At 41.2% G+C, this 17,599-nt stretch overlaps 1 protein-coding gene and 1 long non-coding RNA gene across 2 annotated transcripts in view; one reads left to right on the top strand and one right to left on the bottom strand.

Annotated features, from left to right (window-relative positions):
- The window catches only part of LOC150060537 (uncharacterized), a 491,819-nt gene that overhangs the window by 296,471 nt on the left and 177,749 nt on the right, over positions 1 to 17,599 (bottom strand). The window lies entirely within an intron of this gene.
- On the top strand, positions 1,581 to 17,162 carry LOC150060544 (uncharacterized protein C2orf78-like). The gene is given in 5 exon segments (XM_090336244.1): positions 1,581 to 1,722; positions 8,127 to 8,153; positions 8,156 to 8,209; positions 13,292 to 14,028; positions 15,828 to 17,162. Coding segments are annotated over 5 exon segments (2,295 nt in total).

Genomic DNA, 17,599 nt, shown 5'->3' with positions numbered 1-17,599 from the left:
TATACAAAGATAAATATGAACATTTATATAGGCATATAGTATATTGATATAAATGCATAGATGTTGGTAGAATAATATTACTACAATATATCCAAAACTTAATAAACCTGAACGATTAAATGTAATGAAATTTAATATATGACTAATAAAGAACCCATTTGAGTTTTATGATATTGCAAAGTTGGGCTTCATTTTGGATAGAGTTTGGACTCAAAAGTTAAACTTGAAAGAAGAAATTGGATTGAGGGTGGAGAAAAGTTGCACTTGAATTGTGCATGGGAGGATTAAAGACATCAGAACCAACAGAGTCCAAGAGTAGGAAGAAAAAAGGAAAGGTCATTTTGTCTTTTAGAAGAATCATGGAGCCGTGTTATAAGACTTAATTTCTAAGGTTGGGTTCTAAATACTACTTAGAAAATACTTTTCAAAAATGGGAGAAAACAGCGCCTGGAGCATGAGCAAGTGGTAGAGTGCTTGCCTAGCATGCATGAAGCCCTGAGTTCAATTCCTTGTTACCACATACACTGAAAAAGCCAGGAATCACCCAGTGGCTCAACTGTTAGAATGCTAGCCTTGAGCAAAAGAAGCCCAAGGGCAGTGATCAGGTGCTGAGATCAAGCTCTAGGAGTGGCAAGAAAAAGTACAGTAAAAGGCTCTAGGGTACTGTGAAAAATGTTGAGCTTTAGGGGGCAGGTGAAGCAGGGGACCCACACACTTTGAAGCCAGGTGGTCATGGCTCTTCCTTGTAATCCTAGCCAATCAAGAGACTGAGAGATGAATACTGAGACTCTAAGGCAGCAATGGCAGACAAATAAGTCATAAGCTCATTGTAATTTGAGCAGCATAGAGTGGAAAGGGAAGTTTACAGTAGCACTGAGTGAAAAAGATAAGTGAAACACACTGGCCCTCAATTCTACCCCCAGTATTGGCACACACACACACACACACACACACACACACACACACACACACACGATGCAGTTATCTAAGATGAGAAGAAGAAAAGGCAAATGCATGATATGAGAGAAATCTACCACATTAGAGCCAAGAGCTCATGGTTATCCAGGGGACAAAGGCTATCCTGGGGCCTAGCCAGTGAAGCAAAGTAGCATAAAGTCCACCCTGAGAATGGCCTCATCATTTAGGATCATTTATTTATTTATTCAGTACCCATTTAATTATTCAGGGCAGCAAGATGTGCTATAATACTTCAATTAATCACTAAACACACAGGGCTAGTATCACTGGTCCACTTGATTTGTGAGGTTCAGCTGTGGGCTGGGATCACATTAAATTCAAAGGTCGAGGCCTCCAATGGAGGCCTGAGTGTCTGAATTCCTCAGAGAATGCAAGTGCACCTAGATTTCCAACCTAAATTTCCCAACTGAGGATCTGGAGTTAATGTGTGGACAAGATCAAATATGTGAAGTAGACAAAACACTAAATGTGTCCTGTACTGCTCCTTCTTGCCTTGCTGGTTCCCACACCACTCGCTGCAAAGGACCAGCACAAGCAAAATCTGCTCCTAGTGTCTATTCCAGGAGAACCCCAGGGAGACAGGCATTTGCACAGGCACAGCAATGAGTCACTGCAGTCAAGCTGCAGGGCCCTGTGTTCCACTTCAGAGGCCACAAGAGGCACAGCTGGATGGGGAGTGGGCGATGGTGACTGAGAGGACAGGAAAGGAGAACCGAGTAGAAGGACACAGGGTGGAGGATCATTGTAGGAAGCTTACTAAATTTTGCTGAAAACCATTTCTTGAGCCCTTGGCTCGTGCCTGTATTCCTAGCTAGCGCAGAGGCTGCGGACTGAGGATTGCTCTTCAAAGACAGCCTATGCAGGAATGATCATTCCTGTGACATAATTTTGTGTGACACTTATTTCTAATTTACCATCAAAAAGCCAAAAGAAGAGCTCTGGCTGATATGGTTGAGACCTGGCTTTAAGCCAAAAAAGCTCAGAGGGAGTGCTCAGACCCTGAGTTCAAACCACAGGACCCACACAATAAAACAAAAAACTTTCCTGAAATATAATTCATCGCACCATTTAGACGTACACTAGTCAGAGGCACAATAGTACATTTTCAGAATGAAACCAAATGTAGTCTATATTGCATTGTTTTTTACTCATACTTGAGGCCAATGCACAGTCACTTGATCCATATCTACTTCTACCATTATCCTCGGGTCCCAGCTTCCTGAGGATTATTAGAATGGTTCACCAGTACCTCCCTACTTTTACACACCTGAATGTGTATCATTTTTCCTACTAGTCATTTTCACAAAGACGTTACAATTGAATAAATTGATTTTAAAACGTTGAATTTTGGAGAAGATGGCAGATGGATAACTGACCCAACTAAGTCCCCTGAGGAAGCAGAACTTGAGGGTCCCATCAAGCTTTTCACATCTAGACAGTCACTCCAACGTAGCTATTGTTTATACAGAGATTTATACCAAAGAAGAAAATTATAAACTGCTTGCATAAGAAGACAGAATTCGGTATCCACATACAGTGATTGTGCCAGCAGTCACAACAGCAGTGGCTGCAGTGGTGGTCATATCTGAGCCCTGGAGCTATCCAAGTACCTCTAGGAGGAACGTAAACATCAGGGATGGAGCCCACAGGCCACCTGGCTACACTGGGACAGAGACAACTCATCATATAATGGACCGGAAGCTGTTCTTAGGAGAGGATCACAAGGGCTCAATAGCTATGTACGTATGATCATAGAACGTTCTCTAGGATCAAAATGAACTCTAAGAAATGGAATCAAGAGATTTTTTATTGTACTGTTTGCAATTCTTTCTTTTTTTTCTTTCTTTTTTCTCCTTGGTATATTCTCTTTTGTCACTATTTTTTTAAATGTATGTACCCTTTGTCTTTATATACGTTCATTTGATTTGGGGAGGAGAAGGGAAAGCAAAGGGACAAAGGCTAAACCATCAGCAGTGAGACTCACTAGCCACTGTTGGAAATGAACTATATAACCTGGCAGGGGCAGGGAAGAGGAAAGGGGAAAAACTGGGAGATAATGAGGGAGCAGATAATCCTGTTTAAAAGGCAATGTACTCATTAACTGATTTATCTGATTGTAACCCCTCTGTAAATCACCCTAACAGTAAAAATGTTTAAATTTCAAAAAAAAAAGAGATGAAAAGAGGACCAGGAGTTTCGCCTAGTGGTAGAGTGCTTGCCCAGCATGCACAAAGACCCAGGTTCGATTCCTCGGTACCACATACATGAAAAAAGGTGGAAGTGGTGCTGAGGCTCAAGTGGTAGAGCTCTAGCCTTGAGAAAGTCCAAGGACAGTGCTCAGGCCCTGAAATCAAGTCGAGGACTGGCAAAGAAAAAAAAAAGAGAGATGAAAAGAAATGAACAAATGTATATATAACGGCACAAAAGAAACTGATCAGTACCTTTGACATTGTCAAGGTGGCAATGTTACAACAAACATTGACAATTATGAAAAACTTCCCTGATTCTAAAACTTCAATAAACATGAAAGTGAAAAGAAATCCCTAATATCATATTGGTTTGCAACTTACAATTGAGCACATTTATACTTCACATTAAATTATTAACAAATCTTTCCCGCCAACCAAATGAAAAGATTTCTGCTTCTAACTCTTGCAAGTCAGGAAGCTGAGATCAGAGGGTTGGGGTTGGAAATCAGCTTGGGCATGAAAGCCCCTTGGGCTCTTATCTCTAGTTAATCACAAATGAGAGTTGCAGTTTCAGTAGAGGTCTGATCATGAACAAAAATGCTCATGGACCAGGTCTGGAGTTTGCCCTAGCAGTAGAGTGCTTCCCTAGCAAGCACAAAGACCCGGGTTTGATATCTTGGTACCACATACATAGAAAACGGGAGAAGTGGTGCTGTGGCTCAAGTGCTAGAGCTTCAGCCTTGAGAAAGCCCAAAGACAGTGCTAAGGCCCTGAGCTCAGTCTACAGGACTGGCTCATAAATAAATAAATAAATAAATACCATCACTCATGGATCCCCCATCCTTTAAACCAGCATTGGTGGAATGTCTCACATGACCAGGTATTGTAACTATAGTATCTAAGAGAGTAGATTTCATCAATACAGCACAGCCTTAGTTGGATCATACCCAATGGGAATTTGCTATTTGATTTTTTTTTTTTTGATCCAGGGGTTTGAACACAGGCCTTGGGCATTGTCTCTGAGCCACAGTGCCATTCCAGTTTTCTGGTGTTGAATTGGAGATAACAGTCTCCTCGACTATGGTACCCAGGCTTCTTTGAAACTGTGATCCTCTGATCTCAGCCTCTTCAGTAGCTAGGATTACAGACATGAGCCACCAGCACCTGGCTCTTTCGCTACTTTCAAGACAAAATGTGGAATGGTGGTCTGTGATGTCCCACACCTCATGTCGCACATGAACATCCCAAATGAACATCCTATGACTCCATCTTCTTAAAACAGACAATCACTAAGCCATTGGTTTGATTTCTGGAGCTCTTGATGGGAAATGGATGGTTGATACTGCCTTTGTACAACTATTTAAAGAGAATAAAAATATACACAAGAATGAAAACAAAGATTGTTTCTATAATAAATGTGTCTTGTGTATATGCCTCTACAGTAGCTGTGGACTCTGCTAACAATCTGAACAGATGGCCTACTCATATGCTGTCTACCCAATACAGAAAACATGCAGAGACTTGGGGAATATCACAGAAGCTGGGCTGGAGATGTAGGCTCGTGAGGGCAAGCCTCATGAGGTTGAGCCAGTTATTACCATGGACAGTACTGATTTACCTAGGCAGGAGTAAAGTCATCTTGACATAGAAATAATCATCACAATTGTAGAAAGGTAACGCTAGTTGGTTTTCCGTGCAATGTTTCTCAGCAACTATAAGTACACAAACCAATAGATTACTATGTAGAGTTTGCAATAGGAGCCTTGCTCCAGAATATGCTTGATAGTTTCATGTTAAGTAAAACCAGTTAATTTCAACTAGAATGACATCCTTTTTATCTTGGACTCCATATTCATTCCTTTTCTTCTGACACAAATTGTGGGGACTGGTCTGGCTATCACTGGAAGAAGCACAGAAATGGTGAGATAAAGGGTAAGCCAATTTAGCAGTGACACGGACTAGACACTATGTTGGAAATGAACGATATAACTTCAAGTGGGGAGAAGGCAAACCCGGGGGAGAATGAGGGAGGCGGTAACATTGTTCAAAAGGAAATGTACTCGTTACCTGACTTAAGTAACTGTACCCCCTATGTATATCATCTTTACAATAAAAGCCTTTTAAGTCAGACAGAAGTCTGCCTTCCTCTGTGTATTCCATTTCTTTAGTATTTGCTTCTAATGGGCAGAGACTACTTTTCAAAGTATCAGGGCTATGCAAAAAAGAGACCTGTATCTCTAGGAGTTGACATCTATGAGTATGAGAATGCACAACTCGTGGTGTACTAGGGGCTCATGCCTGTAATCATAGCTACTCAGGAAGACCACAGTTCAAAGCCATCCCAGTTAAGAAAGTCTGTGACAAGACTCTTATGTACAGTTAAGCCACGAGCCAGAAGTGGTACTATGGCTTAAGCAATAGAGCACAGCCTTGATCAAGAAAGCTCAAGGCACAGAATCCAGAAAAAAAAATAAACTATAAAAGAATTGGTGGGGGGGGAAACCACACGGGTGGGGGGTGGGGAGGAGGGTAATGGGTACCAAGACATGTGAAAGGGTATCAATGTATGTGAATTAATGCACCTTCTATCTGGCAAATATCATGTAAAATTTTTATTAATTACAATCAAAAATTAAAAAAAAGAATTGCTGGGTGGGGCCTGGTGTTTGGCCTATGGTAGAGTGCTTGCCTAGCATGCACGAAGACCTGGGTTTGATTCCTCGGTACCACATATGTAGAAAAGACAGAACTGGTGCTGTGGCTCAAGTGGTAGAGCTCTAGCCTTGAGAAAGCTCAGGCCCTGACTTCAAGCCCCAGGACTGGCCAAAAAAAAAGTCCTTGTGAGATTCTTATCTCCAATCAGCCATTCAAAAACTACAAGTAGACTGGAATGTGGCTTAGTGGTACAGTGCTTGCCACACATGCATGAAACCCTGAGTTGGATTCCTCAGTACCATATAAACAGAAATAGCCAAAAGGGGTGCTGTGGCTCAAGTGATAGAGTGCTAGCTTTAAGCAAAAGAAGCCCATGGATGGTGCCCAGACCCTGAGTTCAAGCGAAAGAACTGGCAAAAAAAAAAAAAAAGGATTGCTGGGAAAAGATCTTCCTTTTCAAGCCATATATCAAAGTCCTCATATCCAATATACGCAAAGAGCTTAAGAAACCAACCCCTACCAAACCTTATAAAGCAATCACTTAATGGGCAAGGGAGCTAAGTAGAGATTTCTCAGAAGAGGTGAGAATGGCAAAGATACACTTGAGGAAATGCTCATCAACCCTGGCCATAAAGGAAACGCAAATTAAAACAACTCTGAAGTTCCATCTCACCCCTGTCAGATTGTCCAACATTGTGAATTTGAACTGCAAATATTGTTGGAAATCTTGGGGGGAAAGTAACTCTTCTACATATTGGTGGGAATGTAAAGGAGTACAACCTCTCTGAACAGCAGTATGAGGTTCCTCAAAAAAACTAAACACAGACCGTTTTTATTGCTTCGCTATTCATAATAGGCAAGATATAGAGCAACTCAGATGCCCCACAATAGATGAGTGGATCCAAACTATGTGGTACCTATACACAATGGAATTTTACACAGCCATTAGGAAGAATAAAGTAATATCATCTGCAAGGAAATAGAACTAGAACAAATCATGTTAGGTGAGCTAAGCCAAACTCAGAGACACAAATCGTGCATATTCTTTTGGATGTGCAAAAATGAGATCTAAAATGCATTGGGATATAAATTAGAAAGGATTCTAGATAATCACAAACATTGAGAACAAAAGAGGGCACCATTAGGAGAGAAACAAAAATGCAAAGCCCATGTGCCTCTTTTTATTCATATAAAATTCAGAAATGAACTCCAAAAGGTGGAGGGAAGAAACATCCTTTTTCCCCCTTTCTTTTGTTTAGTTTTTAATTTTTGATGATCTGTCTTCTTTACCTTATGTATGGTGTATTCAAGTATACCTCTTCAGAAGGGTTTGGGAGGTGTACAGAACTCAAGGGTAAAATGACAAAAACAGAGCAGTGGAGCCCACTGGACACCAACGAAAGTGAGCTACATAACTTGTGGATAGAGACAAGAGGGACTGGGAGAGCATGAGGGAACGGAAGATACTGTATAAATGGAAATATACTTATTACCTGACTTGTGCAATTGCAATACCTCTGTATACCACCACTACAATAAGAATAAAGTAAATTAAGTTTTAAAATGAAATAAAAAAGAATGCAAAACCTAATAGGTTTTCCAAGAACCAGTTCCTAAGTGAACAAGAGAAATATAAAGAGGGATCCAAGTCCAACATGGCTAGAACAACCCAGAATAAGGATTTCAGGGGCAAGAAACTAGAAAGCAAGTGCCCTAGATGACATCATCCTCTACAAGGTATCATCAACACTACTCTTCAACTAGGTAAAAGCTCTTTCATTCTGCTTCTACTATTTGAAAATTCAAATGGCTCAACTAAACGGTTTCAGAACAATGAAGTTTTCAATCTCAAAGTCCCTTTCCTTATCCCTCAAACATGTGAACTATATATGCAATATGTAATTATCATATAATATAGAAAGCAAAATAAGCAAATTAAAAATAACTATTAATGAACATTGGTGAGAAACACTGAGGTGATGTCCTCAATATAAGAACGTAGACGAAAGGGGATTTCCTGTCTGTCTTGCAGGACCTCAAGTCACCAAAGATCAAGCATTAAAGAGCTACTAGAGCTCTCCTGCCATTCTCTACCCAAACCCAGCTTCTGGTTCAGATTCTGATCTTGTGATTGGCTACTCCAGGCCTTTCAACTGCCTGAGTAATGACATCATTCTCCCACTGAACCTATCACTACTTGGTAGAATCTTGGGGTTTCCATGGCATCGTCCAGGCGTATATTTGGATCATCGCTAGTGACCAGTGTCCAGTGAGCTCCGTACTGGACACACTCTTGCTCTTTAGCTTCAGCTACGCACACATCCTCTAGTGTCATTCTTCATCCCTTGTTTCTCCAGTTGATATTACCCATTGTCTCAGTATGTCAGGTAAGAAGAAAAAGGGATTTAGAGTTTTCATTAGACTCCCCTGCTCCCTAAATTTAATAGTAGAATCAAAACAGCTTCAAGTATTGAATTAGAAATGTTGGGCTGTGATGTTTACTAGGTATATATGACTTAGCCACATGATTTACTTTGTGACAAAAATCTGTTGCTTTGTCTGCAACATGAAGAAAATGAATTGTTTATCTTGTGATAGCTTTGTTTTCCAGCACTGTATTTTTTTTTGCCCGTCTTGGGCTTGAGCTCAGGGCTTGAGCACTGTCCTTGGACTTTCTCAAGGCTAGCAGTCTACCACTTGAGCCTCAGCACCACTTCCAGATTTTTGCTATGTATGTGGGGTACCGAGGAATCGATCCCAGGTCTTCATGCATGCTAGGCAAGAACTCTACTATTAGGCCACACTCCCGGGCCTCCAGCACTGTATTTTTAATGACATTTATGAATGGAGAATGAAGCTACAGATTTCTTCAGAGAGTCAATTTTAAACAAACTAATGGAGAAGGAAACCTAGTCGTGTTGAAATCCCTATACCAAGATACTTCATTTGTAACAGTATCCTCTAAAAATTAGTTCCACTTTGGTATTTCAAATGTAGTAAAAAATTTTTAATTGGAGAATTTATTAACATTGATTTTTACATCATATTTTAAATGACAAGTTTAACCAACAAGTGTTCCAGGAGGGAATCTCTATTTACAATCACTGGGACTTAGTATTTAGAACTTAATCAAAACTAGGCTAACGGATTATATGTCATAGAAACGTATTAATTTATGAAATAAAACATTATGTCTCTAGAGTCATAGGTTTTGATGTCTATATAGTTACGTTTATATCAAATGTAGTAAATTTAAGCATAGTGTGTGTTTCCATATTTCTGCTCAGACAAGGTAAAGAGAAAAACAGGAAGAGAGAGGGGATGACGGGACTAGAACGAGGCAGATGATCTAGAAGGAAAGGTTCACCAGGAACTAGAGGTGAAGAAAAGATGAAGAAGGTGATGAGAAATAAGACAGAGCCAAAGACATGAAGAGCATGGAGACATTCTCAAGAAAACAGCGGTGGTTTCAATAGAATGTTGAAGAGGATCAAACATTTTTAAATCCACACACAGAAAACCGAGGGCAATCTAACCAGAGCCAGGCAAAATGAAGTTAGTGTTAGCCACATTGATGGACCAAAAGCCAACTAAGGTTAAAACAGAGAATCATTAAAAGCAGTTTCTGAGATGTCACTTTTAGCTGGTTCCTGCTTTAGGTTTGTTATGTGTTTTTTTTTTTTCTAGTTGACTGTGAATACAGATGATGCTTTGAACGAGCCTTTTGTCAACCTGACTAACTTAGGGCCGGCACAGGTGCCAGCCACTCCTTTAGCTTTCTTTGTTTTAGCTAGGTTTTTTTTTGAAGATATGAAATTTTAGGTCAGGCAAACCTTGAACCATGATCCTACCACCTAGGAAGGACTATCTTGTACCTTGGGCCACAGTCATGATCTACTAACAGAGGGCTTATTTGATTGAGATGAGGTGTTCAGTAACCAGCCTAGATGGATCTCAAACCACTGTCCAGCAGACTGTTTCCCAAATAGGATTAGAGAAGGGAGCTACTGAGCCTTGACAGTTTGCAATGTAAACATTTTAGATATGTATTCCAAATTATTTTAAGGAACATTTCTTGAGAGGGATTACACAGAAGGTTCTGTAATATATTTCAACATTACTTTTCATTCTTATATTTAGACTACATGGAAGTGAGTGTGTGTGTGTGTGTGTGTGTGTGTGTGTGTGTGTGTGTTTGTATGAATACCAAGATTTAAACTCCAAGCTTGACACTGTCTCTGAGCTTTTTAGCTTATAGGTAGAGCTCTACAACTCATCAGGTCTCCAATTCCAGGTTTTGATATTTAACCGTTAATAAGAGTCCTACAGACTTTATGGGAAGGACTGGCTTGAAATAATAATTTTCAAACCTCAAGCTCCAGTAGTTAGGATTACAGCCTTGAGTCATGAGAGCTGAACATGCATTTTTTAATAAAGTATTCTAATTTGTATCAGAAGCAGGTTTCAACTAAAAGCTGTAAATTATGATGATAATGATAGAATTCTAAGTGTTTATTTTACATTTGTATCAATATTTTTCTCAGATTGGTTTTCAAACGTTTATATATATATATATATATATTTTTTACTGTTATATAAGGGTTACATGATATTTGCCAGATAGATGGTGCATTAATTCCCATTTCAAACGGTTTTTAAAGATTTTTTTGATGCTGCTATTTATACTAAGTTGATTTAAATACCCAGCTAGAACAATTAATATCTTTACATTGAGGTATGATATTTAGAGAAATCATTTTGGTTTGTCTTTCTTTGTTCTGATTTTTTCTTTTCTACATTTGTGCTATATTGTCCAATCTGGTATTAATGTCCTGACAAAAGTGATTGTCTGGGACTAGGAGTTTGGCCTACTGGTAGAGTGTTTGCCTCGCATGCACGAAAAAGCCAGGTTCGATTCTTTGGTACCACATACATTGGAAAAAAAAAAAACAACAAAGTCAGAAGTGGTCCTGAGGCTCAAGTGGTAGAGCTCTAACCTTGAGAAAGTCCAAGGACAGTGCCGAGGCCCTGAGCTCAAGCCCAGGACAGGCAAAAAAAAAAAGTGATTGTCTAACCACACTATCCCATGTGCTAGGGATACTAGGTCTCCTGCACATTCAAAAATATTGATCTATGTCAATTATGACCATGTATATGGCATGAGGGATGATGTAAAAAAAAAAAAAACAAGTTACCTAACGTCCAGGATATAGGGTCAGAAGACAATGATTAATCATTCTCAAAAAGCAACTGGAAATTGAATTGAGAGTGCCATTTATACTACCAAAATTATGAGATACTTAGAATAATTACAAAAGATAGGTGTAAGATGTACATGCTGAAAATTACCAAGCTTTGGTGAGAAAATCAAAGGAGCAGTCGAATAAATGAAGAGTTATCCATGTTCATGAAAAGGAAGATTCACTATTGTCAATCCAGGGAGAAGAATGAGAGATGAGCGATATAAGAACAGATTGGAGGGGTATGCCTTTAAGTGGAGAAAGAAAGCTTTCGCTAAGGAAATTCAACAGCTTCCACAAGCTGAGAAAGACCAGAAAATAGAAATTCTGAGCCTCTGAGCTCTGAAAACTTTCACCTTGTAAACATGATACAACAGTTACATAGAACATATTAGGCCCTATTGTCCAAAATACTCCTTTCCAGAATTTTATCTTGAAAGTATAATTTCAAACATTTCACATGCAGAAGTATAAGAATAAAATCTGTATTTAAAAACAGCATGGGGGCTGGGAGTTTGGCCTAGTGGTATAGTGCTTGCCTAGCATGCATGAAGATGCAGGATCAATTCCTTGGTATCACACACATAGAAAAAAGCTAGAAGTGGTGCTGAGGCTCTAGTAGTAGAGCTCTGGCCTTGAGAAAGTCCAAGGACAGTGCTCAGGCCCTGAGCTCAAGAACAGGACTAGCAAAAACAAAGCATGACTGCTTGAATATTTACATTTAATGCATTTTTCTGCTTCCACACACATTACACCTATACCAACTTCAGTTCAACTCCCAGAATACACAACACGCACACACACACACACACGCACACACACATGCACACGCACACACACACACACACACACACACGCACACACACACACACATATAATTCAAAACCACTTTCTAATCCTGTGATGGTTTTTGTCTGAAATAGATGAGAAAATGTTTGTTTTCACAACATTGCATATGTAATAAGATCACTTTATTTATTGGTAAGTATACTATAATGAATATTTGACATACATCCAAATTAGCTTTAATGTCTTTCTATTTTGTTCCATATCAGTCATGTATAATATGTCACTTACATTCATTATTCAATATTATTACTGATATCATTGTTTTCAGCATGTATAATATATCATTGATGAGTGACTTGAAGTTCAGAACGTCTCAGTCTTCTTTTTTTTTTGCCAGTCCTGGGCTTGAGCTCAGGGCCTGAGCACTGTCCTTGGACTTTCTCAAGGCTAGAGCTCTACCACTTGAGCCTCAACACCACTTCTAGCTTTTTTCTGTGTATGTGGTACCAAGGAATCGAACCCGGGTCTTCATGCATGCTAGGCAAGCACTTCAACCACTAGGCCAAACTCCTGGCCCCTTCCTTTTCTTCTTTTGTGTGGGTCATGGGTTTTGACAAGGGCCTGGGAGAATCCCTCAGCTCTTCAGCTCAGAGCTACCATCCTACCCTAGAGCCAAGTCCCAGTTCCCGTTTTCTGGAGCTTAATTGGAAATAAGAGTCTCAGGTCTTTTTGTGCTCCAGCTGATTTTGAACCCTAATCCTCAGATCTCAGCCTCCTGAGTAGCTAGGATTACCGGAGTGAGCCACCCAACAGAGCAGAGGGTTTCAGGTTTCCTACAAAAAGTATATTGGGAACTCTGAGGTGGTCATTGTATTCTTTACTTATCTTCTGGTCTGTGTTTTAAGTAAGCACTAAAAATGGCCAGAGATTTCTATAAGGTTACACAATAACAAGAAAAATGCAAACTATTTTCTCAAGAACAACATCCACTGGCTTATAGGAAGTTCAAGTTCTCCTGATTTCTGGGCATTCTTCACCTGCTCACCCTTTGGAACACGGTGCTCATAGTAATTCAAAAGAAGTATTTGAGCCAATCAGGCTGGCCTCTGCCCCTAGGTTTCCTGCTCTTGAATGGGTGATCTAACAAGTACACTGAGGATACCTGAGATTCAAAAGGCTCACATGCTAGGACACAGTTAGGAGTGACTCAAGGAAAGTCAGGACAAGAAGGAGAAGCCTGCTTCTGCCTAGGAAACAGCACAGGAACCACTTGGTGTCTCCTGTTGAACCTCTTTGCCAAGTTCATCAGAAGAATGTGGGTGGCTATTGGAATGAGAGCATTCCCAGTCAGTCACAGCCAGCTTCCAATATGCTGTTCCTCCAAAACAGTGAGAGTTGGGCAACCTTATCCATTTTTTAACCACCCCTTGCTTCTTGCAGACAATTTCCAGCATCCATCTTTACTTGGAGCTGCAAACTCACTACAGCTTCCTCTTCCTGTGGAGAACGATGCCACTTCTCTAACAGGCAACAGCTGCAACATCTCCACAGTCTCCACCCCAGCCTTCACTTCAGCATGGCCACTGCCATCAACCTCTGGCACCTCTTTGCAGCCACTCACGGGTCTTTGCCAACATTCCAGCACACCCATGCTGTCAGGGGTTACTGGCCAGAACCACATCTCCACTGCAGCCTCCTCCTGTGCCAGTGCTTTTGAATGGGAGTACACAAGACACAATAAAAAGTCCTCTGCACTGGGAGACTTCACATTGACTCTCATTGACCAGGGCACAGCAGTCCTTTCAATGACTATGACATCTCGATATGCGGATGCAAATGCCATAGTCCCTCTGTATCCATCGCTGTCTGCCAGCCTGGTTCAGGGGACGTTATCTCACATTCCACAACAAGAGAGTAGTAGCTTGTTACTTCCCTGCCAACGAAACAACCAAATTTACTACTATAACCAAAGCACAGTGGGCCCTCTATTATCTGGAGAACCTGGTCCCTGCCTGCAATCATATGGCTCTGTGTCCTATACAGGGAGCAGGGTCTTTGCTCCTCAGCCAGAAATCGTGATGATGCTCCAAGAGGTTCAGCCCGCAAATGTCCCACCACCAGTCTCCACTTCTGGAATCTACTACTCTGTGTCTGCTCAACACCACCCAGAAACCAATGTTCAAGGTAAGCACAGACAACAGAAAGGAACAGGATTAGCAGCACAAAAAGGAGGGGCTGACCTGCATCTGCATAGAGTCTCCACTACTCCACAAATATAGTCTAAATCCTCAGTCTCACCCACCACACTCACAAGGAGACCTCCAATTTCTGCCATGAGGCAGAGGGCCAAGGGTATGGCTCCAGTGGTGGAGCACTGACGGCTTCAAACCTCAGTGCTGCCACTAATTGCACTGGATAATTAAGTAAATACATAAGTGAGGAAATATGGCTGTGCTGCTCTTAGATGCCACCCAAAGCACACTCAGTGAGGCCATGGTCTACATTGTCCTCACAATCCATTCTCCCTAATTAATCCCCTTCTTGTTCGAGTTCTTTGCTTTCATTGGAAAATATGTCAAACATTAGTTTTGATAATAGCAGATAAACTTGCTTTACTGTGTGCAGAGAACCTGCCCAAAGGAAGCAGGTGAGAATATATATTTTGCATATTTCATGGGCAGGAATTCCACCCTGGAGCTGAGCACCACTGAATCATGCCTGTGGCCTAGCTAATCAGGAGCCTGAGAGCTGAGGAACAAATTTCAAAGTCAGCCTGCAAAGTGTTTTCAACATCTCATTGTCAGTTCCCAAATGCAGACAATAGATGCCTAAAAAAAGCGAGAATACATCAGGCCTAAGAAAAAGTCAAGCAGCAAAAGAAAAAAGGCTGAGTTCAAGTCCCAGAAGCATCCAGTGCATGATCACATTCTCTAGCTCTCTATTCTCCCCGTCTCTCCCTCACACACACATGCACATGCACACACACTCAACTCTCAGAAATGCACTCAAAACATGCTAAACCTGTCCTCCCCTCCCTGACTGCCCCTCACTTGCCGTTCTCTCAGATCAGGGTGAGAATCAACACCTATTTTACTTACAGGACACTGGCAATAATCGACAACTATATAAATAGATGACACTTTATAAAGCTGGGTTTTTTGTTGTTTGAACCCAGAGTCAAGAACACAGTAAGGAACTACTTTACTTCTGACCCATACATGATGTCCAAATCATTTCCTACTTTTAAAACTTCTTTCATTTTTATTTCACTGACAACAATTCTATAGAGGAAAAGGGAAAAGAAATAATGAAAATGAATTAGCACAAGTTTTACATAGAGTAGCTATCACGATCTTCCAACTCACGATCCTGTCTATGGTGCTTAAAACTACCTGCTAGAAACACCTTGCTCAGTGATGACAATGCCCTTAAATCATTGGTGCATAAATGGAGCATGTTACTTACCAGGGACTGATTTCTGCTGTGATTTCTTTACATCAGTAGAAACTTCCCTGGCAATGCATACACTTTTCTAGAATCACAACTTTCTAGAATCATAAATTTTGCCAGTCACAAACTGCAGACAACCCAAGTCCTACAAGCATAAATGTTGAAGTCCTTGAGAGAAACATGTGTCACCTGACTTTGGAGACATTCCAATATCAATCCAGTAGTAAACATTCCTAGTACCTTGGTCTTGCCTCCAGCAAATCCAGACACAGAGAATAAGCATTAGGATGAAATTGAAAGCAAGGTTTGAAAGCCTCTGGTTGCCTTTGAGAAACTAACAGAAAGTCAGGATGCTCCACCTGACATTTAGCAGCTGCAGGTCGACATTAACCTTAGGGCCAAGACAGAAGTCTACATGGAACAAGGCCAATTTGGATACTCTGAGTCTTGAGACAAATGGAATGGAATGTGACAGTGGGTAGCTAAAAGATATCACTGTGATGGTCAAGACATTCATTTTAACCAGATTTTCACCTCCTTCACAGATTTTCAGCAATCCAATATTTCTACTATAACCCATATCAAAGATACAGACACCATCAATGAGATTCTGCTGCAGGAAAACTCTGTGGTCACCAAGTATTCCACTGATCAAGTGTCCAAGAACAAGCACGACGCCTTGGAAAGTGTGGATGGAACTCCCGAGGCCAAAGGCCAGCAGCTGCAGCCACAGGGCCTGCTGAAGGAAGAGGAAACTGAGTGTAGCACCCCAGCCAGTGACAAGGCTTCCCTGAACACAGCCCAGACCCCAAAGCCTGCATCCAGCAGGGTGAGCAAAACAAAGAGCCATGGGCAGAATGAGCCCAAAAGGATCAGGGGAAGCAATCCCAAGAAATGTGAAGAAACCAAGCAGTCAGGGAACAAACTGAAAGCAGAAGAGAAGGCAAGCATTCCCAAGATGAAGCACAAGAGAAGCCACCCTGAGCTTAGCCAAGAGACCTTCAAAAGACCTCGAACCAACCTAGGCGTGCAGATGTGGGAGTCAGTGCAGGTTTTTCATGCCCTAGGAAAGAAGAATGAGAAGAAAACTGCAAGCGGCACACGAGACTCTGCCATGAAATCATGGCTGGATATTCCACATGAGGGTAAAGGCCCTAGAAACATTCAAGTCAAGAAAAGGGAAAGGAGTGAAAGCCAGTGTCCATCCCCATCCCAGGATGAGCTGCCTCCCCCTGGCAAGGTCAAGTTGGTTCCTTTGCCTTTTCTAACCCCAGAGAAGCCTCAGGCTCGACCCGTTCCTCACAGGCCACAGTCTCTGGCCTCCAGGAGGCCCACTGTACCATACCCTGCACGGCCTCATCCTACCACGGCTCAACCTACCGCAGTCAGCCTGTCTCAACCAGCTTCTGCCAACACGAGTCTCAGAGGTTCCACCAAAGCATCTCAGCCAAGTGTAACCAATACATACACACAGGGATCGGCCAATGCTCCCCAGCCTAGTGTATCTCAGTCTGCTGTTGCTAGGCCTGAACCCCACTCAACCTCATCCAGCGCTTCTGTCCAGCACAAGCCTGTTTCCACTGCTGGGAACGAGTTCCGTTCACCGCCTAAGCCTCATAACCAGTACCTACTCCAAGATTTCAGCCGCCAACCAATTCCATGGAGGAAACCCGATATTCCTGGCCCTGTAGTATCAAATCCCATCACCAAGGAGCAAAGGCCAGAGCGTGAAGCCATGAAAAGGCGGGCCCAGCAAGAGCGTGAGAATGCTGCCCAATACACTGCTTTGGGGAAACTGCAGTTTTTTGTTCAGAGGCAAAGAGATATGGAAGTGTCTCACTACTACGGCTACACAGTGTAAGAGTTGCTGCGATTGTGGGTACCACATGTTTTCCCATACATATAAAAATATATATGTATATATATACAAAGATAAATATGAACATTTATATAGGCATATAGTATATTGATATAAATGCATAGATGTTGGTAGAATAATATTACTACAATATATCCAAAACTTAATAAACCTGAACGATTAAATGTAATGAAATTTAATATATGACTAATAAAGAACCCATTTGAGTTTTATGATATTGCAAAGTTTGGCTTCATTTTGGATAGAGTTTGGACTCAAAAGTTAAACTTGAAAGAAGAAATTGGATTGAGGGTGGAGAAAAGTTGCACTTGAATTGTGCATGGGAGGATTAAAGATATCAGAACCAACAGAGTCCAAGAGTAGGAAGAAAAAAGGAAAGGTCATTTTGTCTTTTAGAAGAATCATGGAGCCGTGTTATA

Source organism: Megascapheus bottae, chromosome 7 (genome assembly GCF_031878675.1).
Source record: "Megascapheus bottae isolate mThoBot1 chromosome 7, mThoBot2.hap1, whole genome shotgun sequence".
Classification (NCBI taxonomy): Eukaryota; Metazoa; Chordata; class Mammalia; order Rodentia; family Geomyidae; genus Megascapheus; species Megascapheus bottae.
This window is presented reverse-complemented; position numbering and strand designations above follow the sequence as displayed.